Here is a 24,896-nt window from a genome sequence, read left to right as displayed (position 1 = left end):
TCCATCTCAAGTGCTAAAAAGAGCTCTGTTGTTGAGCAATAGAGCAACACCCCAGATGGGCAGAGCATCAGCCCTTAGTGGGCGTGCTGGGTGGATCCTGGTCAGGGCACATGTGGGAGCTTTGTCTCTGACTCCCTCTTCTTACTCAATAACAAAAATTATAATACTGTAAAATAATATAAAATAATACAACATCTGTATATTCTGTTCTATTGTCTATAGTTGTGACTTTAGTTTTTTGTTGTTTTTGTTCTATTCTCTACCAGCAGGTCAGAGTACACTGAAGATAAAACAATATTTACCCAAAAGGTCACAGACTTGGTACTGAATTGGGAGGTCAGTTGCACTCAGTATTTATCAAATCTTCGGATTATAGAGTTTCAATTGCATTTATGCGAAGCACCTTAATGGATCTCTTCATAGTCCTAGCGATTTGTCTTTCTTGTTTGATCCTCCTTTTTCTACGGAACCGAAGCTATGCCCAAGGAAAGCTGCCGCCTGGCCCTACTCCTCTCCCCCTCATTGGAAATATTCTACAGATAAATGCCAGTGACATCAAAAGATCCTTCAACAAGGTTAAGTATGATTTATTTTCTTCCAATTGTTTGCAAGGAGTAAATGAGACAGCCTTATATCTAAGTAAAATATGGTCCCAGACACCATGCTTTACAGAAGTAGTTTTAAAAGGAAGTGTTCATGGACATCTAGATAGTTTTACTTTTTAATTTAATTAAATATACTGAGAAAATATTGATTAATAACACTTTACAGGTTTCAGGTATACAGATCGATACTATATCATCTGTTGATTATATTGTGTGACCACCACCCGAAGTCTAGTCTCCTTCCATCACCATACATTTCAACCCCACTACCCTCTTCCTCTTCTTCTTATCCCTGCTTCCCTTCTGGTAACTACCATACTGTTTGTCTATGATTTTGTTTGTTTCTTTGTTTCGTTTTTTCCTTTGCTGTTTTCTGTTTTATAGCACTGATATAGTGAAATCATATGGTCCTTGTCCTTTTCTGTCAGACATGATTTTACTTATTTATTTATTTAAAATTTTTTCCTTTGATTAAGAGAGAGAGCCCTGGCCGGTTGGCTCAGCGGTAGAGTGTCGGCCTAGCGTGCGGAGGACCCAGGTTCGATTCCCGGCCAGGGCACACAGGAGAAGCGCCCATTTGCTTCTCCACCCCTCTGCCGCGCTTTCCTCTCTGTCTCATTCTTCCCCTCCTGCAGCCAAGGCTCCATTGGAGCAAAGATGGCCCGGGCGCTGGGGATGGCTCTGTGGCCTCTGCCTCAGGCGCTAGAGTGGCTCTGGTCGCAACATGGCGACGCCCAGGATGGGCAGAGCATCGCCCCCTGGTGGGCAGAGCGCCGCCCCATGGTGGGCGTGCCGGGTGGATCCCGGTCGGGCGGATCCCGGTCGGGCGCATGCGGGAGTCTGTCTGTCTCTCCCTGTTTCCAGCTTAAGAAAAATGAAAAACAAAAAAAAAAAAAAAAGAGAGAGAGAGAGAAGAAAGGAGAGGGAAAGAAGGAGAGAAGCATCAACTTATTGTTCCACTTAGTTTTTCTATTTAGTTGTGTACTCATTGCTTGCTTTTACTTCGTGCCCTGATCAGGAATCAAACCCGCAGCCTCAGTGCACCAGGATGATGATCTATCGAGCCACCTGCTCAAGATCCAGATGTAATTTTAAGTGGTGTATAGTTAGAAGGTGGCCAGAAGGGAATAAAAGCTATGAGGTGATTGTTGAAATTGCCCAAAGTAGGAATTCCCTGCCCATATTGTGACCTGGGTCTTCTTTTTACTAATTCTATTTTCCTGAACTCTAATTCAATGAGATTACTTTCAATTACAAAAAACTTTACTGATTTACAGAGTCACAACACTAAAATTTTTCTAAAAGCACACACTGATGTGAAGTTAATGAAGTAACTAAATGTTCAGGAACTTTTACAGTTTCTATTATATCTGCTCAATGAATGAGTATCTGCTCTAAGCTATTTATATGGCAATAGCTTCCGAAAACTTGAAGGGATTTTCTGAAATCTGTCTGCCCTGAGACAAGTAGTTATCACAGCACTGCCCCTGGAAACTTTTTCTTCTTGTGTTCTGGGCTCTGGTTTAGAAGGGATTGTGTCAGTACTCCAGCCTATCCATTTGTTCACTTGCAACTCTGGGAAATTTAGAAAATCTCTCTGAGCTTCAATTTCCATTTCTTTAAAAAGTGAATAATAGTTATTTTGCACAAGTTATTAGTGTATCATCTATTCAACAAGTTATTGAATGCCTACTTTGTATTAGGCTCCATGTTAGGTCCTAGAGATTTTTTTGTATTATTTTGTATTAGTTTCAGGTGTACAGCATAACAATCTGACAATCATATACTTTGCAAATTGTTCCCCCTGCTATTTCCAGTACCCACCTGGCACCATGCATAGTTATTACAATATTATTGACCATATTTCTTATGCTGTACTTTACATCCTGTGACTATTTGGTGACTACCAATTTTTACTGAATCCCTTCTCTTTTTCACCCAGTCCCTGAACTCCCCTCTTCTCTGGTAACCAACATTCTGTTCTCTGTGTCAATGAGTCTGTTTCAATTTTGTTTATTTTGTTCTTTAGACCCCACATATAAGTGAAATCATATGGTATCTGCCTTTCTCTCACTGACTTATTCACTTACCATAATAACCTCTAGTCCATACATGCTGTTGCAAATGGTAAGATTTTAGTACTTTTGTGTGTTAGAGATCATCAGTGCTGAACAACAACAACAAAAAAAGACCTTAGCATTATGGAATTTACAATCTAAAGGGTAAGCATGTGCTTATGATATAATAATGCAAATGCATTACTGATTGTTAACTGTGTAGAAGGGGACCCAGCAGAAGAGGCCATGTAGCTGAGAGGACTAAAAGGAGCCGCCGGCAGCAAACGGTTCTCCTAGGAAGTGAATTTGGAGCTAAGCACTAAGGAAAGATTGGGCATTAACCAGACAAAAACCAGATAACAAATTTGTTCCAGCCTTTTTCAATCTGAATTAAAATTACTTGTTATGTCTCTGAAAAAGGACCAGTTCGGTTGTAGCCCAGAGAATAAGTTAAAATGCGGTCTGAGTTGAGATTGAAGAGGTCTACAGGACCAGAGCACGTGGTCCTTACAAGGATTTTAAGAATCTGGCCTGACCTGTGGTGGCGCAGTGGATAAAGCGTCGACCTGGAAATGCTGAGGTCGCCGGTTCGAAACCCTGGGCTTGCCTGGTCAAGGCACATATGGGAGTTGATGCTTCCTGCTCCTCCAACTCTTCTCTCTCTCTGTCTCTCCTCTCTGTCTCTCTCTCTCTCTCTCTCTCTCTCTCTCTCTCTCTCTGTCTCTCCCTCTCCTCTCGAAAATGAATAAATAAATTTAAAAAAAAAAAAAAGGATTTTAAGAATCTTTGTCTTTAGCATAAGAACAATGTGATGCCATGGACGTGCTTAAAGGATAGTAATTTTAGCATTAACCTTGTGAAGGATCACTCTGGAGAAGGAATTGTAAGGTAGCAGAAGGATTCAAACGTTGAACTGTTGGAAAGAGTTTAAGTCTTATATTATTTGGTATACTGAATAAGACACCATAAGAGAAAGACCCCAATAATGGAATGGCTTAAAGAAGACAAGAGTTTATTTCTACCTTTCATATAATACAGAGATGATTAATGGTGGTCTGCTTCTCTTCTTCAAGGTTATTCAGAGAACAAGTTTTTCTCAACCTTGTTGTTTACTATCTCGTGTCCCTAAGCTATTGTCTTCATTTCCATGGTCACACTGAGACCTTCCCCATATTATCATCTCAATCCATGAGTATGTGCAGAAAGGGAGAGCATGTGGGATCATTTATGCAACAGTGTAGGATTTGCACACATCACTTCTGCTAACATCAGTTCATGGAGGCTTAGTCACATGGCTACACAGGGAATCTAGGAAAGACCTGACATTAGGCTGCCATGTCCCTATATATTAATAAAACGTGGAGGTTTTATTCATATATAATTCTTCTGGTGCTAACAAGAAGATGTAGGAAATAGATAATAAGGGACACTTATTTGTCTACACGTGGGGCAACATGGAAAAACATCCTTCAAACAGGAGAAACATATTACTTATGTTAAGTATAAGAAGGAAGGAGAAATTTGGAGCAATTAGAGGTTTGGCAGAAAAAAAATAATTAAATATGAATAAAATTTATGACTGATAGTCACATAGTAGAAGCTGAAAAAAGGATAACTATTGATCGTGATAATAATGATAGAATTATTACTAATACAGTGTGTCTGTAAAGTCATGGTGCACTTTTGACCAGTCACAGGAAAGCAACAAAAGACAATAAAAATGTGAAATCAGCACCAAATCAGAGGAAAACTCTCCCAGTTTCATATCTATTCAGTGCAGTTCGATGAGGGCTCACGCACAGATTTTTTAGGGCTCCTTAGGTAGCTATCCCGTATAGCCTCTACAGACTCGTCACTGACTGATGGCCTACCAGAACGGGGTTTCTCCACCAAACTGCTGGTTTCCTTCAACTGCTTATCCCACCAAGTAATGTTATTCTTATGTGGTGGCTCTTCGTTATAAACGTGCCGATATTCATGTTACACTTTGGTAACAGATTCGAATTTAGCAAGCCACAGAACACACTGAACTTTCCTCTGTACCGTCCACATCTCGACTGGCATGGCCGTGGGCTGCTCTGCTGTATACACGGTGTTACGTCATCATCTGTGCATGCGCACATGCTGCCACATCATCCTACAGAAACTGGGAGGGTTTTCCTTTTATTTGGTGCAGATTTCACATTTGTATCATCTTTTGTTGCTTTCCTGTGACCGGTCAAAAGTGCACCATGACTTTACGGACACACTGTAATATAATGATAATTACCATTTAAGTAACGTGATTTCTTATTAAATTACCAGGTCCAGAAATTGAAATTTTTTATAATGGGGAAATAAATATTAAAATGTCTCTTCAGTAAGATTAAAAATATTTCTCTCACTTACCTATATTTTCGCTTTGAAATTCTCACTCCTCTTGCATCTCCTGTTCCATCCCTAGCTAGCAGAAGTCTATGGCCCGGTGTTCACTGTGTATCTGGGCACAAAGCCCACTGTGGTGCTGCATGGCTACACAGCAGTGAAGGAAGCCCTGATCGATCGGGGAGAAGAGTTTGCTGCAAGAGGCAGTTTACCAGTGATAGAGAAAATCATACCGGGATTAGGTATGCTTCCATTTGCAAAGTGTGTGTGGATTTAAGTTGCAAAGATTCTGAATAGGCTAAGGAATTGAGAAACTTTAAGCATTTAGAGACACTTATGGAAATATCATCATTCCAAAATTTTCTATAAGGGATAATTAATCTATATTTAATATTATGAGTGACATAATGCCCCTATGAAACAAGAAATTCAATGAAAGCAAACCAGCTAACCACTAATGTTCTATAAATTTGTGACTAAGCCATGTTCATTTTAAATTATAGCCTGGTAAGAATGAGAAAGAGACAGAGAGAAAAGGGGAAAGGAAATAGACTAAATTATTCAATTCACCAAATATTTTGCTTTTTTTGTTCTGAGTCATGGTTGCCAAGAGATTACTGTAGAACGCTTGCACAGTATGCACGGAACCAACATAAACCTGGAATATTTTCAACCTTACCTTTAATCATCTTCTCTTCTAAAAAAGAGAAGAAATATTTGAATTCAATAGAATAGAGAGCATAAAACACAAATATTCTCTGAACAGAGGATGGTGGAGAAATATGTAGTAAGAATGGATTCAAACTGATAGTGGAAAAAGCTTTTTAAATAAAAGACTTGAACTATCTCCCATTTGTTTTTGGAGAGAGTCTTATACTGTCCAGCCTTCTGGAGGGTCACTGGTTTCCAGCAGAAAGAGATAAAGCCTGAACGGAGTTCTTTCCTCCTCCACATGTTCTCGAAGATATTCTTGGACAAGTTTCCTAAAAGTGTTGTTTCCCCACCGGTCTGGTCTTGAGCCTCTGGAAGTCTGATGTTGAACTTCTTTGGTGTTAAGACCACATTTCATGGAAGGTGTTTCCCAAATAGAGAGGAAATGTTGAAATTAGAAGGACTATGGCTGTGTCCCTTACCTGCAGAATAGATTTTCATGAACTTCCTTCCAATGCACAAAGTTGTCTCTCCTTCTTTCAAGAATTGGCTCCCTTTGTTACTGCCCCTAAAATTCACTTATGATGCACAGAAGTTGGTCATGAAATTTTAACCTATTACTTGAACTCACCGTGATTTACTAGCAGTGTGATCAAGGAGCAAGCATTTGCCTCCAGGATCCTCAGCATTCTTCTCAGTTAAATGGGGACAAATCACTGGCTCACAGAGTTATTGTGAGATTTAGAGGAGTTAATGGAGAAGAAGAGTTTAGTAATATGAAAAAACAAGTCTTGATAATGAGCTCCTAGGCTGGGGTGAGAGAGAAAGCAGGCAGAGTAGGGTCACTGGGAACTTCTGAGACTGGCTCCATTAAAGTAACTTTTCTGCTTAAGCGACATTATCATTTCCTGAGATCAAGACTCTCAGCTAGAGTTAATGAAAATGAAAGTTATTCTTTTTTATTTACATTTTGTTTTGATAGGAGTTGTTTTCAGCAATGGAGAAGTATGGAAGCAAACCCGGCGTTTCTCCCTCACGGTTTTACGGAACATGGGAATGGGAAAGAAAACTATTGAAGACAGAATTCAAGAGGAAGCCCTGTGTCTGGTGGAAGAATTAAAGAAAACCAATGGTGCGTTTTTCTCTATGGACTTAACAAAAACAGTTTGGGTAGACTGAATGCTATTACAATTACCAATAGAGCACAGAGAGCTATGGCTCAAGTGTAACGGAAGTTTACATTTTGCTCACAACCAGTAAGAAGAGGTGAAGTGGTTGGCACAACAGCTTTTCCAGGTACCAGGTTAATAGGTGCTTTGACATCTTCAGCATGTGGCTTCCAGTGTCACCCAGGATCCGTCTCTTTCCACAGCAGTGTAAGGAGCGAAGAGCAAGGAAAGAAGCCAATAGTGTTATGAATGGGCAAGGTATGGCAGTGGGACACAAAAGTTCTTTCCCATTCCAGGGGCTGTGACAAGTAAATTGTTTTAGTTCTTTGTTGCTATTAGTATAAAAAAAATGCAATCTATATGAATCATTGCATATCTTTGACTATTTATTAGAATATAATTTTGAAAATGGAATTAATAAGTCAACAAATGTTGGGTTTTGATACGTATTATCTGGAAAATGATTTTGTGCACTTGATTTATATTTCAAGCAGAATTATTATTGACTGGGTCATTTCCCATAGTGAATGTGACCTTCTCTCAGTTTCCTGACCCATGACCACTCAGACTCTGCTTGATTCCCCCTAGCTGTTGGACCTCACTCTGTTGGGACAGCCCATTTCATCTCGGGGTAACTATAACTGTTGGAAGTTTCTTTCACATGTTGAGCAGAATTTTTCCTTGTAACTTCTACTATTTGGTCCCTGCTGAGATTTTGCCTTTTGGAGGTCCAGTGTTGTGACAGTTACCACTTAGAGGAAGGACGGGTTTCACACCTAAAATTTGGTTTAGATGTTGAGATTGAAGGTACCACACACACCCCAATAGGATATGAAAAAGTTTTATTACTCATAATGATCAGTGGTTGGATTCAAATAATTTAACAAGTGGTTCTCTGCCTTAATGACTATTTTCAGTATAAAAAGAAAAGATATACTGAAAAGTAGTTAATTATTTCATGCATTTAATACTTAAATTAGAAAAATAAAAGAGATACACAAAACTAGATTATCTCATAAGAGTTTTAAAATATTAATGATAAAATATTAAATAATACCTGGCATAAAACAATAAAACTGTTATTTAAGATATTTCCATATCGCTTCTTGATTGGTGTCCTCACTTTCAATTGTTTTCACCTATGGACTGAATGAACAATAATAAGGAAGCTTAGAATATGCTGTTGCACAGATGAATGTTAAAAAAGCATAAGGAATGTGAGTCACCTTATTGGGTGACTGCCCAGGTGTCCACCTTAGAGAGAACCTTGGTTACAAGTGCCACCTTAATAAAGGTTCGCCTAACTCAACAAAATATGTATTAGATAGTAGTTTTGCCGAACTGTTGAAAACCAGCTGAATCCCACAACTGCTAATGATGCTTTCTATATAGGGCAAGGTGGCTCTTAAGAAGATCCCAAATGGCATGAGAGAGCAGAGAGAGGACACTGGATTGAGAAATGGTGATTAGGGGGTGAGGTGTGGATGCGGGTTCCCTGTGCCAGCCAGGGTGTGTGGTTTAAACACTCTGCTTGTGCCAAAGGAGGGAACACTTGAGCTTTTTTTTAATATCAGATTGTCCAGATGTGAGAAGAGTAAGAAAAGATAAGGCTTAAAAGCTATCAGAGCCAAATACCAAAAAAATGGGAGTCATATTCGTTATTACATGTAGAAAGCCTGTTTCATATACTACAACATATTTTTTTGAAATATCTGACTGTAACTCCAAATTCTCTCATTATTCTTCTCTTCTACAAGAAAAACACACCCAAAGTTTGTAAACTTTGTTTTGTAAAATAAGATTTCATGTCTCCACAGTCTCCTGATATTCTTGAAGAAGTGTCCACACTGAGGGCTAAATTTTACACTTTTAAAGATATTTTTACCATAAATGTTACTCTTTGTGACAGCATGGATGAACCGAGGGTGTTATGCTGAGTAGAATAAGCCAGTCAGAGACAGACAGTACCATATGATTTAACTTATATGCAGCATCTAAAGAGCAATATAATGAACAAACAAAACAGAAACCATCTCATAAATACGGAGGACAGACTGATGTCTGCCTGAGGAGAGGGAGGCTGGGGACAGAGTGAAAAAGGTGACAGGACTGAGAAGCACAAATTGGGAGTTACAGAATAGTCATGGGGATGTAAAGTACAGCATAGAAAATACAACACTGGGGAACAAAACTTTCTTGCATCCACAAAATCACTTGTTCTTACCTAACTCGAGTGTGCTGATCTCAAATCTGACATTTGTTTTTCTCTGTAAGCTACAGGTTTTTTGCAATTCAAGATTTTATGTTTTCATTTTATTGTAAAATTTTCAACATTTAGTTTAACATAATGAAGTAGAATGACTTCTTGGGCATCATCTTTGTGAAAGTATAATAATTTATATAATGCAGTAAATATACTAATACACTAAGAGATATGATTGCATCAGAATTTGTCTACAGTTTTAAAATAGAACATATTAAAACACTTATTTTAATCATAAAATTTGTGCAAAACTTATTGAAATTCTATTCAGGCAAAAATTTGCGTTTGTAGCACTTGTGTGTGTGTACTTGTTGAGGACAATCTCATTTGATGCTCCAGTAGTAATCTGCTCATCACTAACAGCTCCAAGATTTTCGGGAAACTTATCAAGGTTCAGGAAGTGAATCTTAATGCTCATGTTCCATCCAATGTTGCAGAAAGCCAACAGCATCCTTTGAACCAGAAGTTTATAGTTTTCTGCTTTTTTGTTGCCAAGGAAGTTCTTTGTAACTGCCACAAAAGACTGCCATGCTGCTTTCTCCTCCTTATTTATCTTCTTGGCAAATTCTTCATCACGTATGAGGGTTCGAATTTGAGGTCTATCAAATACACCTGCTTTTATCTTCTCAAAAGACAAGGCAGGAAAAGCAGAAATAATATGTTGAAAGCTTTCACTTTCCCTATTCAAAGCCTGAAAATACTGCCTCATTAAGCCAAGTTTGATGTGAAGTGGGAAAAGAATGATCCTGTCTCAGTTAACTACAGATTCGTTCACAATATTTTGCATCCCTACTTCCAGAGCTTCACGTTTCAGCCACTCCCTCTGTGTCCAGTGTTTCTCCAGAGATCGGCTGTCCCACAAACATAGAAAGCAAGGATATTTAGTGAAACCTCTCTGTTGGTCTAGCAGGAAATCTACCATTTTAAGATCCACACAAATGATCCAGTTATGCTCCTCATACTTCAGAAAGTCAAGGACAATTTTTATATTATTATAATCTTCTCGCAGATGAGTTGAATAACCAATTGGAACTGCTGCATAAGCATTACCATTGTGTAGGAGAACACATTTCAGACTCCATTTAGAGCTGTCAAGAAATAGCCGCCATTCTGTTGGACTGTAAGTGGTAACACCTAGCTGGCTGAGAAGACTACTGATATCATGACAGTAAACAAAGTGTTTGTCTTCGGGAAAAAAAGTCCACAAAAATTTGTTCACGCTTCCTGAAATGCAATACTTTAGCTGACCAGTGAAGTACATTCTTTTCTTGAAGCCTGGAGGCTAATAACTCAACTGCTTTCTTTGATAGGCCCAAATCTCTTACTAAGTCATTCAATTCAGGTTGGCTAAATTGCTGAAGGGTTAATGACTGCTTGGCATCAGAAGAAGACCCTTCAGATTCTACAACCATTTCCTCATGCATCTTATCAAAATACATTTGATCACCATCTCACTTTTTTTTGTCCTTCGAAGAAATAAAACCATTGAAAACTGGAACTAGGAGTGTCTCAGAATGTGGGATAGGTCATATTGCTGAAGGAATATTAGGATATGCGATCATATGCTGTTTTTTCTTGCCGATGACCTTTGTATGGATCAGACAGAAATAACAGTCACTGCTGTGGTCCTTAGGTTTACACCAAACTATGGGAATACCAAAAGGCATTTTCTTTTGTCCAGTCATGAAGCATTTCCTCACAATTATGACACACAATATGAGGAGCTCAATTCTTGTCTTGATCGCCAGGGGGAACTTGAAAATAGGCAATATATGCACGTGTCACAAATGATGAAATACTGTGCTTTTGACGTTGAAGTGTGTAACAGCCACATATATAATAGAAGGTGCCAGGGCTATTCTTACATTTACACCTACTCGAAGAAGCTATACTTCAATCTTAAAACAAAATAAGAAGGTGTTTAAATCAGATAATAAATTTTACATTTAAAAACAACTACAGCCTGACCTGTGGTGGCGCAGTGGATAAAGCATCGACCTGGAAATGCTGAGGTCGCTGGTTCAAAACCCTGGGCTTGCCTGGTCAAGGCACATATGGGAGTTGATGCTTCCAGCTCCTCTCTCTCTCTCTCTCTCTCTCTCTCCCTCTCCTCTCTAAAATAAATAAATAAATAAAAAATAATAAAAAAATTTTTTAAAAGTCAGTCTGTTTAAAAAAAAAATTTTTAAATAAAAAAATTTAAAAAAATAAAAATAAAAACAACTACAATTATGTAAAAGTGATGTTTGTAAAGCATTAATTGACTGTGGTTATGATCAATCCAAGACTCGTTGCCCTTTAACTCCAATTTAAAAACCAATGCATGCCATTAACTGTAACAAAAAGAAATTAAAATTGCATAAAAACTGGAATCAGCGATGCAGAAATATGTGGAAACAGTTCTAAAAACTCATGCAACAGAAAATGAAAAAAAAATTGTTCCCCAGTGGATTATAATCAATGCCTGACCAAGAGGTAGCACAGTGGATACAGCTTTAGCCTGGGATGCTGAGGACCTAAGTTCAAAACCTCGAGGTTGACGGCTTGAGCATGGGATCATAGAATGACCATGGTCACTGGATTTGAAATCCAAGGTCGCTGGCTTAAGCAAAGGGGCTCCTGCTCAGCTGGAGCCCCCTGGTCAAGGCACATATGAAAAGCAATCAATGAACAAAGTGCTGCAACTACAAGTCAATGCTTCTCATCTCTGCCCCTATCTCTCTCTTGCTCTCATTAAAAAAAAAATGTAGTCAATAATATTGTAAAATAAATAAACAAAAATTTAAAAGCATTTTTTAAAGGACCTCCTTGTGAATTACCTTGTGGCTCTTATTAAGAGAATAATGTAAATAAGTAAATACTTGGGGGAAATTAATAAATAAATTGGACTGGATTAGACATTTTTACTTGGGGAAACACAATACATTTTATTTTACGCATGTTGAGTTTATAGTGATGGTGGCATGCCTACTAGTTCCTATACTTAAAAAATCTTTGAGTCAACTCTTCTCAAGTATTGTAAACAGTCAACTTAAGATTTAAATGGAAATTGCGCTCTAACTTTTGACTTACTTTCTTTTCAGAGGCTCCCTGTGACCCCTCTTTCCTTATAGGCAGTGCTCCCTGCAATGTGATCTGCTCCATTATTTTCCAGAACCGTTTTGAGTACAATGATGAGCAATTTCTAACCTTGATACATTATTTTGATGAAAATTTCAGACTTTCGAACACCACTTGGATACAGGTAAAGTCAAGGTTCTCTCTCAATGGGAAATAATGCTCTGACTATTCCATTGCTCATGCCGACCGATCTCGTTAGCCTATTTCAAAATGGTTGAAGCGATAATTCTCAAACTATCATTTGTAACCAATCAGTGGGTTATCGAATCAATTCAGTGTGTTAAAATTTAATTTAAGCCAAGCCTGTTGTGCACAGTAGATAGAGTATTGACATGGGATGCTGAGATCACCAGTTCAAAACCCTGGGCTTGTCTGGTCAAGGCACATATGGGAAGCAACTGCTATGAGTTGATGCTTCTTACTTCTTCTAACATTCTCTCTCTCTATCCTCCCTCTAAAATCAATAAATAAAACCTTTAAAAATTTTTAAATTTAAAACATTAAACATAGTAATAAAAAGAAAAATATCTCATAGTGCATCAAATGATATCAAGGTATTTTTCTGAGAAAACTTTTTTCTGATTTTTACATCTGTAGATGAAGAGGGTGGTGGCGTAAAATGTATTTCTCACTATAGTGCATTGTCAGAGAATGTTAGTAACCTATAATATGCAATCACTAACAACTAATAATCTATGTGAATCATAAGCTCATGTTATGTTCGACCTGGGAAGGACCCTGGAGAACAAATAATCAAATTCTCATTTTAGGATCATCAACAGATATTAAGCATATTGTCCAAAGCAACCAAGACAAAGAATGAACTAGACCTAGAATCTAGATTTCTCGGTTCTCTTTCTAGTTTAATACAAGCTACCAACCAAATAAATTGTTTCAGTGCCTACCTACCAAGGGTATTAGATCATGTAGGAGCCAGCTAAAGAAGAGTCAGCAAATTCCAGGATTGGGAATGGCCTAATGAATAAGGCAGTGTGCATATTCTTGAGGGTGTAAGTGCCAGAATAAAATAAGCTAAGTAACTTGAGCATTCCTTAATCTTCCTGATGCACAGTCTCTTCATTACAAAACAAGGGTATGAGAGCAAACTTTTTAGGTGACTGTAGAAATATGTGTAGGGTAAACTGGGAGGAACACTGGGTTCTAGCTCTATCACTAGGCTGGTGTCACAGAGTGGTGGAGTAGCCTTTCTCAACCTCAGTATCCTCATTTGGAAAGAGGTGGTATGCTTCTTATTACTTTCAGAGAACTGTGCTTAGGAAAAGAATTTAAAGGTTTTAAAACTACTTTGTAACTTGTGTATCCTGTTGTCCTATAACTCTGGATATTTACTGTTCTCCATTTTCTTTTTCCACACACATAAAAGAGAAAAAGAGAGAGAGAGAGAAAGAGAGAGGGAGAGGGAGAGAGAGGAATTGAGAGAGACAGGAAGGGAGAGAGATGAGAAACATAAAATCATAGTTGCAGCACTTTAGTTTTTCAAGGATTGCTTTCTCATGTGTCTTGACCGGAAAGTGGGGGCTGCAGCCAAACCAGTGACTGCTTGCTCAAGCTAGCAACCTTGCGCATAAGCCAGTGACCTTGGGCTTCAAGTTAAAGACCTCTAAGTTCAAGCCAGTGACCATGGACTCATGGTGATGACCCCATGCTCAAGCTGGTCACCTGTGCTCAAGCTAGTGAGCCCACACACAAGTCTGAGACCTCGACTGTATCCCAAGACGATGCTCTATCCACTACACCACCACTGGTCAGGCCAGTTCCTTTTCTTTCAAGTTCCAAGTATGTCCTAGTGCAGGATGCATGTCTTATTCATCTTTAGCTGCTCAGCATATAACAAAGTGTCTGATACATAATATAGGTCTATAAAAATTTGCTGAGTGAATTAATGAATGGTTCTTTACCTTTCAGCTCTATAATATGTTCCCATATTTACTACATTATCTCCCTGGATGTCATAATGAATTATTTAAAAATGTTGCTAAACAGAAGGAATTTATTTTGGAAAAAGTAAAAGAACACCAGGAATCCCTGGACCTCAATAACCCTCGAGACTTTATTGACTACTTCCTGATTCAAATGGAAAAGGTAAAAGACCCTGATTTTCAACTTCATCTTTGTTGGTGATTTGACTCATGGATTAGTTTTAATCTTTCACAGTGAAATTAGGATAATAAAATGAATGCATCTTCCTAAGGATGTATTAACTACTTGTACAACCTATTGTTTCTACAAACCATAATGAGTGTCTTGAGATAGTTCCAAATTCTCACTAAAAATGACTTACAAGGCTTTATATTTACCTTGTTAAAACTAGTTCTTTGTTTGAAACAGATTTAAGGACATCCACAAACAAGTACACACACATTCAAGATTAATGATAAACAATATATATCTTTCATAAAATAAGTTCCGTGAATGCAAGATATAACATGTGAGGAAACTCAGGAATGCATAAGAACCTAGAAAGGTTTACCTTGGAAAGCTACTAAGAAATCTTGCCAAATGAGGTAGTTTTAGAGGAAATGCTGGCTTAGATGAACAGAGATGACAAAAAGGGTCTAGGGAATGATGATCAAGTGTGTGAAATTTTCAGAGTTATCTTGATTGTAACTGAGAAACTGCTGTCGGTGTCATGGCTGGCGACATTGGGAATAGTGATGCTGTTAGCGGGTGGGTGGTTCTGGAGGCCGAATGAGAAATTTAGACATGATAAAATAGACTATAGGTCACATAACTGTCAGTGAGTAGTCATGATGACTTGATAAAAATTATGTTTGAAAGAACTGATTGACTCTCATGGGTGAGAAAGTAGGAATCAGAAAGGACTTACGAAAAGTTTGTAACTGATTTTATTTTAGCTGTTTGAAAGACACCTAAAAACTCATCTAACTTTACCTTCAGCTATTACATTCTCTTATGTCTGGATTAATTTGTCAAATAAGCAAATTAAACAAATAATGATGTTATATTGAGATACATCACAGTATCTCTAAGGTTCTTCTAATTATCAGTTATTTTAATACATCATTACTAGGAAAAGCACAGTCAACAGTCTGTATTTACCATGGAAAACTTGATCTATACTGTGTGGGATATTTTTGGTGCGGGAACAGAGACAACAAGCTCCACCCTGAAATATGGACTCCTGCTTCTGCTAAAACACCCAGAGATCACAGGTATGATCACAGACGATGAGCAAGATAAAATTCGGGTAAAAATTGGCAGGCAGCACTGATAACTCTCCCATTCTTCATCTGTCTAGACAATATTAAAAAAAAAAATTTCATAACTAATACATCTGCCTAACATTAGAGAAATTAAATTCAAATTATAGTACAAAAAGAGAAAAAAAATTTAAATAGCAGCAGAGATTTGAAGGGCAGAAGTTATTGTACTTCCTGTAATGGTAGATAATCCTTGATCTGCATCAGACCAGATGAAGTAAGTAGGGTCATCCTAGAATCTGGGAAAGATTAGCCTTTCTCTTCATCTAAAAAGATATCACTTGATATTCCTTCAATGTCCCAATAAATATATCTTTGTCAGCCTCACCAGGCACTGGTGCAGTGGGTAGCCTGTTGGACTGGGACGTGGAGAACTCAGGTTCGAAACACTGAGGTTGTGGCTTGAGAGCGGGCTCACCAGCTTGAGCGCGGGGTCACTGACTTGAGCATGGGATCATAGACATGACCCCATGGTTACTGGCTTGAGTCCAAAGGTCACTGGCTTGAAGCCCAAGGTCACTGGTTTCAGCAAGGGGTCACTCGCTCTGCAGTAGCGCCCCCATGTCAAGGTACATATGAGAAAGCAATCAATAAACAAGCCAACAATTGACACTAAGATGCCGCAACAAAGGACTGATACTTCTCATCTCTCTTCTTTCATGTCTGTCCCTATCTGTCTCTCTCTCTCTGACTCTCTCTGTCTCTGTCAAATAAACAAAATATATTGCTGCTCAAATGCATTTGCAATGGTAAAGAGGGATTCAAGAAAATCATAATCTTTCCCTACTGGAGTGTTTTACTTTCTAAACAAATGGTTAGACACAAATAAAAAATTCTTTTGAAATATACCCTAATGGGCAAACAAAATTTTCCTCAGAAGAATGATTTCTCTTACAAATGCAATTTTGCCATTTTACCTCCTCTTTTCTATTGAGTTCATATTAGGAGGTTATTTCCTCCATTGTTATGTCATTTTCTGTTTGGTACATGCAGACAGCTTTAGTATAATTAAATCTCATGAGCCTCTCCCTCCAACATCAGCATCAGATTTTCCTACTTGGTTTAAAGTCCCCTGTCCTCCATTATAACTGCGATGTTTTCCAAAAGGTGCGATTTACAAGCACAGCCTTGAAATCACTTTGCTTGCACACATCACATTGTGGGATATGATGGCAATGTATTTCTTTCATGTGACACACATTCTTTTAGCCAAATAAACTCACTAATTCTTGTAAGACCTATGTCAATTATGACTGTCAATTGTATGGAACATTTTCCTACACACATTTAAAGCCCTTCTTGTGTCATATTTCCCCAGCTCTTCCATTTTCATTTTCTATTTGGGTTTTTTTCTTACATCATATCCATTTTTATTTTCTCTTTTCTTTCGTGCCATCATTATCTTTTACTGTGACATTTGGCTAAGCATAGGATTTTATAAGCAGCTCCTAACCACTGCATATAACCACTGTCTTCTAAGCAAAACTCATCTCTCAAACTGAGAAGGCAAAGTCTAAAACTTCTCTAAAATTCCTAACCTTTCGTTCCTTATAACTATTAAGCCACATATTTTTCAGATGCTCCATTAAAAGACACGATCTTGCCCTGGCCGGTTGGCTCAGCGGTAGAGCATCGGCCCAGCATGCGGAGGACCCGGGTTCTATTCCCGGCCAGGGCACACAGGAGAAGCGCCCATTTGCTTCTCCACCTCTCCGCCGCGCCTTCCTCTCTGTCTCTCTCTTCCCCTCTCACAGCCAAGGCTCCATTGGAGCAAAAATGGCCCGGGCGTTGGGGATGGCTCTGTGGCCTCTGCCTAAGGCACTAGAGTGGCTCTGGTTGCAACATGGCAACGCCCAGGATGGGCAGAGCATCGCTCCCTGGTAGGCAGAGCGTTGCCCCTGGTGGGCGTGCCGGGTGGATCCCGGTCGGGCACATGCGGGAGTCTGTCTGACTGTCTCTCCCCGTTTCCCGCTTCAGAAAAATACAAAAAAAACTCAAAAAACAAAAAACATTAAAAAAAAAAAAAAACGTTCTTCACGTGGTAGATACATCCCATATGTCCACAGTAGCCACCTGGTAGTAGAGAAAATGGGTTGTAGGCTCTAACAACAGTGGCTGCAGGTTCTGCTCTACTAGCACATAGCTGTGTGACCTCCGACTCATGACTACCTTTCCCCGTATGACGCCCTCTTCTGTCTAAGGAGATGATAATACTCCCTAACATTCACAGAGTCTTTTCCACAAAGGGAAAGTTAATAAGCATTTGTTTTTAACTAATGAATAGTCCTAGTTAAGCTATATGTTATTAACATGATATACTTTATAGGTAAAGGAAAAATATAATTCACTAACACAACTTACTTTCAATAATCTTATTTAAGTTCAAATATGGTGGGTTTGGGAATAAAAAAGACCACATAATACCTGGATGGCCTGTTTTCTCATTTTTAGATAAACAAACCTATACCCAACACATAAAATTATTTTGAAAAATTATAAAGAAATATACTAGTGTAGCATGCCTGTTAAATTTTGCACACTAAATAAATGTTAACTTCTTATTCCTCTATGCTGAGTCAACTAAATATCTCATTTAATTTCTCTATTTATTAAGCACTTACTGTATTGTGAAGCTCTTACTCCCTTGGAAGTTACGCATTTAATAAAACAAAAATTGCATATACAAAGAGGTTAAACTACATGGTTTGTAGTGATCCTTCAGGATCCCAGGCCCCCTAGTCCATTAAACAAAAATACACAAAATAGAGAATCAAAGTTGAGAAGTGAATTTCATGGTACAATTGCATTTTCCATACACATATATTTAAGTCTCTAATGAGAATCAAATTAGCCCAAGAAACTGAAATTCTGTTTCCTTTTCTCCCTTATGGAGGTAGCCAAACATCGTTTTCCTTTCTCCCCATCTCCCACCACAATGTGACCAAAATTAAGACGGTCATTTCACAAGTGTTCCATTTCACATGCATTCTGATTCCTGCCGTGCCAGCTAAAGTCCAGGAAGAGATCGACCGTGTGGTTGGCAGAAACCGGAGCCCCTGCATGCAGGACAGGAGCCGCATGCCCTACACGGACGCCGTGGTGCACGAGATCCAGAGATACAGTGACCTCCTTCCCAACAACGTGCCCCGTGAGGTGACCCGGGACATTAACTTCAGAGGATACTTTATTCCGAAGGTGAGAGATATTTCATCTCCACTTTTCCTTAGGAATCAGATTCCGACTGTCACTGTAGTGGAATTACAGTCTGCTTCACTTTCTACACGTATTGCACGTTCAAAACTCAGGCACCTCACCCTCTGACTGTGTTCCTTTCCTTCTAGTCTGCTGACACTACTTTATAAACATAATAGCGCTTACGTTCCCGAGGATTTCAGTGCACCCTGCATGTCCGTTAGCGCAGTCTGCTGTCCGCGTCTCTGCTCTCCAGTGTGTTTACTACGCTCCCCACTCAGCCAGCAGCCTGTCCTCCCCTTGTCTCCTCAGCTGTCTGTGTCACTTACTCGTCAAACTTTTCATGAAAAAAAGAAAAGCTGCAAGTCAACTGAAAGAAAGCATTAGGAGGAGGGATACTTACTATTTTCTCATTCTGATTGGGAAGTAAAGGGTTTTCAAGAATACGGCCACTCAGGTAGTTTTGAGAAAGACCTCATACTCAGTTTCAAAAAGAATTACTTGGATTTTCAGTGACTTCAGGACTTTTTTAAAAATTATTTATTTATTTATTTATTTATTCAATTTTAGAGAAAGAGGAGAGAGAGAGAGAGAGAGAGAGAAGAAGGAGCAGGAAGCATCAACCCCATATGTGCCTTGACCAGGCAAGCCCAGGGCTTCGAACTGGCGACCTCAGTGTTCCAGGTCAATGCTTTACCCACTGTGCCGCCACAGGTCAGGCACATCAGCACTTTTTTTACAACAGTGCAGTTTATTAAGAACAGTGCACTCCAGAGAGTGTCCTTCGTTTTCTGAAAAACAAGTGCTGATATCAGACTACGAACTGAAGACAACGCCTTGGGCTCCATGAACAGTGCCTTGGACTGGCGTTAAATGGTTTAAGACCTATTAGGCTTGGTCATTAATTTGCTCTGTAACATGAAATAAATAAATTCTTTTAATACCTCAATCACCTGATGTACAAACAAAAAGATTAGATAAAGGGACTTTTTTTAAAGCTCCATAACATTCTTTTTTTTTTCCATTTAGTGAGAAGAAAGAAGGCAGAGACAGACTCCCACATGCACCCACCCAGGATCCACTAGGCATGCCCACTAGGGGACGATGCTCTGCCCATTTGAGGACATTTTTAATCAAGCCATGGCTATAGAACGGGAGGAAAAGACAGAGAGATAGAGAGAGAGAAGTGAGAGGTGGAGGGGTGGAGAAGCAGATGGTCACTTCCCTGTGTGCCCTGACCAGGAATCGAACCCAGGACATCCACACGCCGGGCAGATGTTCTACCATTGAACCAACTGGCCAGGGCCTCCATACCATTCTTTATAATCTGGTTTGTTTGTTTCTCTTTATGTCAGGGCACAACCATACTCACATCTCTGACTTCTATCCTGCATGATAACAAAGAGTTTCCTAACCCAGACCTGTTTGACCCCGGACACTTCTTAGATGAAAGAGGCAACTTTAAGAGGAGTGACTACTTCATGCCTTTTTCAGCAGGTAAGCAAGTTTCTTTTCTATTTGCACATCAGAGGCCAAAGAGATGAGGCAGGGCTTTGCATGGATGCTACCCTGGGCTGGACAAATTGTCATTTGCATGAGGACAGAGGCACCACTCCCCAAGTCCAGGTTATTTCTCATTGGATTGGAGGCTGCTCAATGAGTTCCCTCCCATAATTCATCACTGACATTGCCAAAAGCTCCTCCTAGAGTCAGTTCATTCAGTACACTTCACTCTGGACACCGTATGCAGCAGACTCGTGCTCAGATCCAAGGATAAAGTGTGAATAAGAAACAGATCCACCTGACCAGGCAGTGGCGCAGTAGATAGAGCATCGGACTGGGATGCAGAGGACACAGGTTCGAGACCCCAAGGTCGCCAGCTTGAGCACGGGTTCATCTGGTTTAAGCAAAGCTCACCAACTTGGACCCAAGGCCCCTGGCTTAAGCAAGGGGTCACTCACACTCAGTCTGCTGAAGGCTCATGGTCAAGGCACATATGAGAAAGCAATCAATGAACAACTAAGGTGTCGCAACAAAAAACTGATGATTGATGCTTCTCATCTCTCTCCTTTCCTGTCTGCCTGTCCCTAGCTATCCCTCTCTCTCTGACTCTCCCTCTGTCTCTGTAAATAAATAAATAAAAACTCTTCAAAAAAAAAAAAGAAAAGAAACAGATGCCCTCTCTGAAAGAGAGGACGGCAAATTAACATGCCGCGGGCCAGCCGCAACGAGTATATTCAGGTCCCCAGTGGGAACGGTGCGGAATTAAGAAAATAGACTTAAAGAATTAAAGAATATAAAAGATGGGTTTGGGAGGGCTTTGCAATTACTGCTAGCAGAAAATACCGTCCTAGCAGAGAAAAACATGGCCGCCCCAGAAACCGCATCCTCCTTTATTATAGGGCAAAATGGGCCATTAGGAAACCAATGACTTTTCTGATTACAGTTTCCAAGGCAACTCAAGAATTACACTAAGTGCAAAGATCTCCCACCAATACTTAACATGCACAAAGAAGCCAGTCTTTCCTTCAGGGAACGTGGGGGGGGGGGGGGAGTAGGACAAACATCACAGCTAACATAGAGGTGTAGGGAAGGGCTTGGCTTTTTGCAAGCGACATGGGGGGTTGGGCAGCAGCCAGTTCCTCACACCTTTGTCCCACAGAAATAACTCTAAAAACCTTATTGTTGTTTTGGTCCCCAACATTAACAGGCAATGAGACCCCAAAGAGACAAATGGCCTTTGAGGGGCTGTTGTGGCAGCCCAAACAGAAGCTTCTGACTCCTTTATCTTTGTATTGTTTTGTTTTAGAGAGACAGAGAGAGAAAGGGGGAGAAAGAGAGAGAGAGAAGCATTCATTTGCTGTTCCACTTAGTGTTTATTTATTGATCACTTTCCGTATGTGCCCTGGCTGGGGATTGAACCTGCAACCTTTGTACTTCAGATGACGCTCTAACACAGGGGTAGGCAACCTTTTTATACTTACCGCCAACTTTTGTATCTCTGTTAGTAGTAACATTTTCTAATAGCCCTCTGTTTCCACCATAATGGTGATTTATAAAGTAGGAAAGTAACTTTACTTTATAAAATTTATAAAGCAGAGTTACAGCAAGTTAAAGCATATAATAATAATTACTTACCAAGTACTTTATGTTGGATTTTTGCTAAGTTTGGCAGAATAAATCTTTATAAAACAACTTACTATAGTTAAATCTATCTTTTTATTTATACTTTGGTTGCTCCACTACTGCCCACCATGAAAGCTGGAACGCCCACTAGTGGGCGGTAGGGACCAGGTTGACTACCACTGCTCTAACAGAATGAGCTACCGGCCAGGGTCAGCAGCTCCTGACTATAGTCCTCTGTGTTGCCAGGGCAGAAGGCAAAGTAATTAGAAGGTAAGGGAAATTTTCTTGCAGGAAGTATCATTTAAGGGCTTTCCTTTAATTTGTGAGGGTCCTGGAAAGAAATAGGTGGCGTACTCAGAGAAGTCAACTAAAGAAAGTTTAATGAGCCTGACCAGATGGTAGTGCAGTGGATAGAGCATCAGACTGGGAGGCAGAGGACACAGGTTCAAAACCCTGAAGTCGCCAGCTTGAGTGCAGACTCACAGCTTGAGCGTGAGGTTGTTGGCTTGAGCTTGGGATCATAGACATGATCCCATGGTCACTGGCTTGAGCAAAGTGTCACTCTCTCTGCTATAGGCCCATGGTCAAGGCACATATAAGAAAGCAATCAATGAACAACTAAGGAACTGTAATGAAGAATTGATGCTTCTCATCTCTCCCTTCCTGTCTTTCTGTTCCTATCTGTCCCTCTCTCTGTCACACACACACACACACACACACACACACACAAATGTTTAATGCAAAGGCAGTTTTTGAGGTGTGGGAAGATTAAGGGATGTAATGAGGTGTGCTAAAGCACTCAGGGGCTGACACCAGCAGCAGAAAAACATCACCATCCTAGGCTGAAAGGGACGAGGGAAGGTGGCTATTACTGGAATCCAAGTAGACCTTTAGCAAAGAAGGATAGGACCCCTCAACAGGAAATGCATTTAGAGGCAGAGGAATAGAGCCACTGTCTAAACTGTGGTCCGACAGGGTGTGAGTGAGGAATAAATACTCTGGCCATTTCAATATCTAATCCTCTGAATTTATTCAGAACTCAGAAAGGAACCAACTTCTGAGTTTATGCAAGTCATAGGAATCAGCTTCTTGAGCAGAGAGTAAGCGCCAAAGACAAACACACAGAGAATGGACCTGAAAGGAAGGAGACCCAGAGAATATTCAGCACACTCCAAAGGAGAAACAGAGGGAAGAAGAGAGAGTAAAAGGCCTTATCTTTCTTCCTGTGAAATGAGCCTGCTCAAGGTTTCTATTCATATCACTGGGTTTGCAGACTCGCTTTTGTCTGACACTGTAGGCATCATTTCAAGATGAAAGGCCGTACCTTAAGAGTTTATATTCCAGTCAGTGAGACAGATGAATTATTAGAACTTCATGTGACATGTGCTGTGTTAGAACATTAATGAAGGCTGTGGGAAATAGATGGGGGAGTGAATTACATACCCTGAGCATGTCAGAGAAGTTTGCATAGAGTAAATGACATCTGAACAGGATCTAGTAAAATGTAGAGTGTCAGCCGGCAGAGCAGAGGGGAAGACTATTCCATGTGGAGGGACCGCTGGAATTTGAGACATCTGAAATTGCCAGTCTGTTTGGGGATTAGTGGATAATAATGCTGTGGCTAATTTTTGATGTTTCTTTTTATAGTTGGCAATGATAAGCTCTTGAAATTTTTTAAAGCGGGGACATGACAAGATTAAGATTATCCTTTAGAATAGAGATGAGGAGAAACAAAGCTGTTACTGAGCCTTGGAACTGACCATGAAAAAGTACAGTGTGTGCCTCATGCCAGTTGGGTAGGTCAGCATGTGTGTGTGTGCATGGAAAGATGTCACTGACAAGCCTCAGGAAAGCAAATCCAACATGGGAGCACAGAATAGAATCTTTCTTGCAGCACACACACAGAAGTAGGGGCTGAGGGAATGAAAGAAACCAGGTTCCGCTGTAGATAAGAGAAGCCATTAGTTAATTAGTGTTTTATTAATATGCTTATATATTTATTTCTTATTTCCATTTCCATATTTTTGAGCCTCTCTGTGTGTTAACTCAGAAATAGAATTAAATTAATATGTAATTTCCGTGTCATTTTTAGGAAAAAGAGTTTGTGTTGGAGAAGGCCTGGCCCGCATGGAGCTGTTTTTAATACTGACCCACATTTTACAGCATTTTACCCTGAAGCCTCTGGTTGATCTGAAGGACATTGACACCACCCCAGCTTTCTCTGGGATAGGCTCTGTACCGCCCAAGTATAAGCTCTGTTTCATTCCAGTGTGAAGCAGGGGCAAGCTACCAGGTTGCAGAACAAGACCCTCCGGCCTCATCTGAGTGAGCCAGACACTTTCTGTTCAGTGTGTGAGCCATTACCCACCTCTTTCTGAACAGGAGAGTTGACATTCCAATTCCCCCATCCTGTACAAAATAAAACTATAAAGCCTCTCGTGTGAGACATAAGAGAAGGTCTTTATGACCTTAAACTATGCAGACAGCACTAATTATAAGAGATTGTCAAATAAGTCTTTAGTTAAATCAATTTAAGCTCCTATCTATTTATCAAATGATACCATTTAAAATCATCAAGACCTGTGGTGGTGCAGTAGGATAAAGCGTCGACCTGGAAATGCTGAGGTCGCCGGTTTGAAACCCTGGCTTGCCTGGTCAAGGCACATATGGGAGTTGATGCTTCCAGCTCCTCCCCCCCTTCTCTCTCTCTCTGTCTCTCCTCTCTCTCTCTCTCTCTCTCTCTCTCTCTCTCTCTCTGTCTCTCCCTCTCCTCTCTAAAATGAATAAATAAAAAAAATTTTTTTAATAAAAAATAAAATCATCAAAAGGCAGCCCTGGCCAGTGGGCTCAGTGGATAGAACATCACCCGGCATATGGACATTCCCAGTTAGATTCTTTGTCATAACACACAGGATAAGCAACCATCTGCTTCTCTCCCCTTCCTCCCTTGCTGTGACTCATGTGACAAGTCTATTCGAGGGTCTTGTGTGGGAAATGGTAGAAAATTGAATGAAAAATAGACAGAAACTTAAAGACATATACAGGATGGGTTCGGGAGGATGCCACAGCTCCTTGCCAACAGTCAGTCCTGTCCTGGCTGAGCTGCA

At 39.9% G+C, this 24,896-nt stretch overlaps 1 protein-coding gene across 1 annotated transcript; it reads left to right on the top strand.

Annotated features, from left to right (window-relative positions):
* The first annotated feature begins 349 nt into the window (after positions 1–349).
* Positions 350–24,245, top strand: LOC136310622 (cytochrome P450 2C21-like). Its single transcript, XM_066239449.1, has 9 exons — positions 350–575; positions 5,106–5,268; positions 6,660–6,809; positions 12,193–12,353; positions 14,156–14,332; positions 15,282–15,423; positions 18,479–18,666; positions 20,019–20,160; positions 23,882–24,245. Exons 1-9 carry the CDS (start codon positions 393–395, stop codon positions 24,061–24,063), a joined length of 1,488 nt encoding a protein of 495 aa, XP_066095546.1. The 5' UTR covers positions 350–392; the 3' UTR covers positions 24,064–24,245.
* The last annotated feature ends 651 nt before the right edge of the window (positions 24,246–24,896 follow it).

This window comes from Saccopteryx bilineata, chromosome 7 (assembly GCF_036850765.1).
Source record: "Saccopteryx bilineata isolate mSacBil1 chromosome 7, mSacBil1_pri_phased_curated, whole genome shotgun sequence".
Lineage (NCBI taxonomy): Eukaryota > Metazoa > Chordata > Mammalia > Chiroptera > Emballonuridae > Saccopteryx > Saccopteryx bilineata.
This window is presented reverse-complemented; position numbering and strand designations above follow the sequence as displayed.

Excerpts from the sequence above, each read along its gene's own strand:
- LOC136310622 (XM_066239449.1), top strand. The coding sequence starts at position 393 with ATGCGAAGCACCTTAATGGATCTCTTCATAGTCCTAGCGATTTGTCTT. Across the intron at positions 576-5,105 it reads TCAAAAGATCCTTCAACAAG|CTAGCAGAAGTCTATGGCCC; the intron begins GTTAAGTATGAT and ends TTCCATCCCTAG. Across the intron at positions 14,333-15,281 it reads TCCTGATTCAAATGGAAAAG|GAAAAGCACAGTCAACAGTC; the intron begins GTAAAAGACCCT and ends CATCATTACTAG.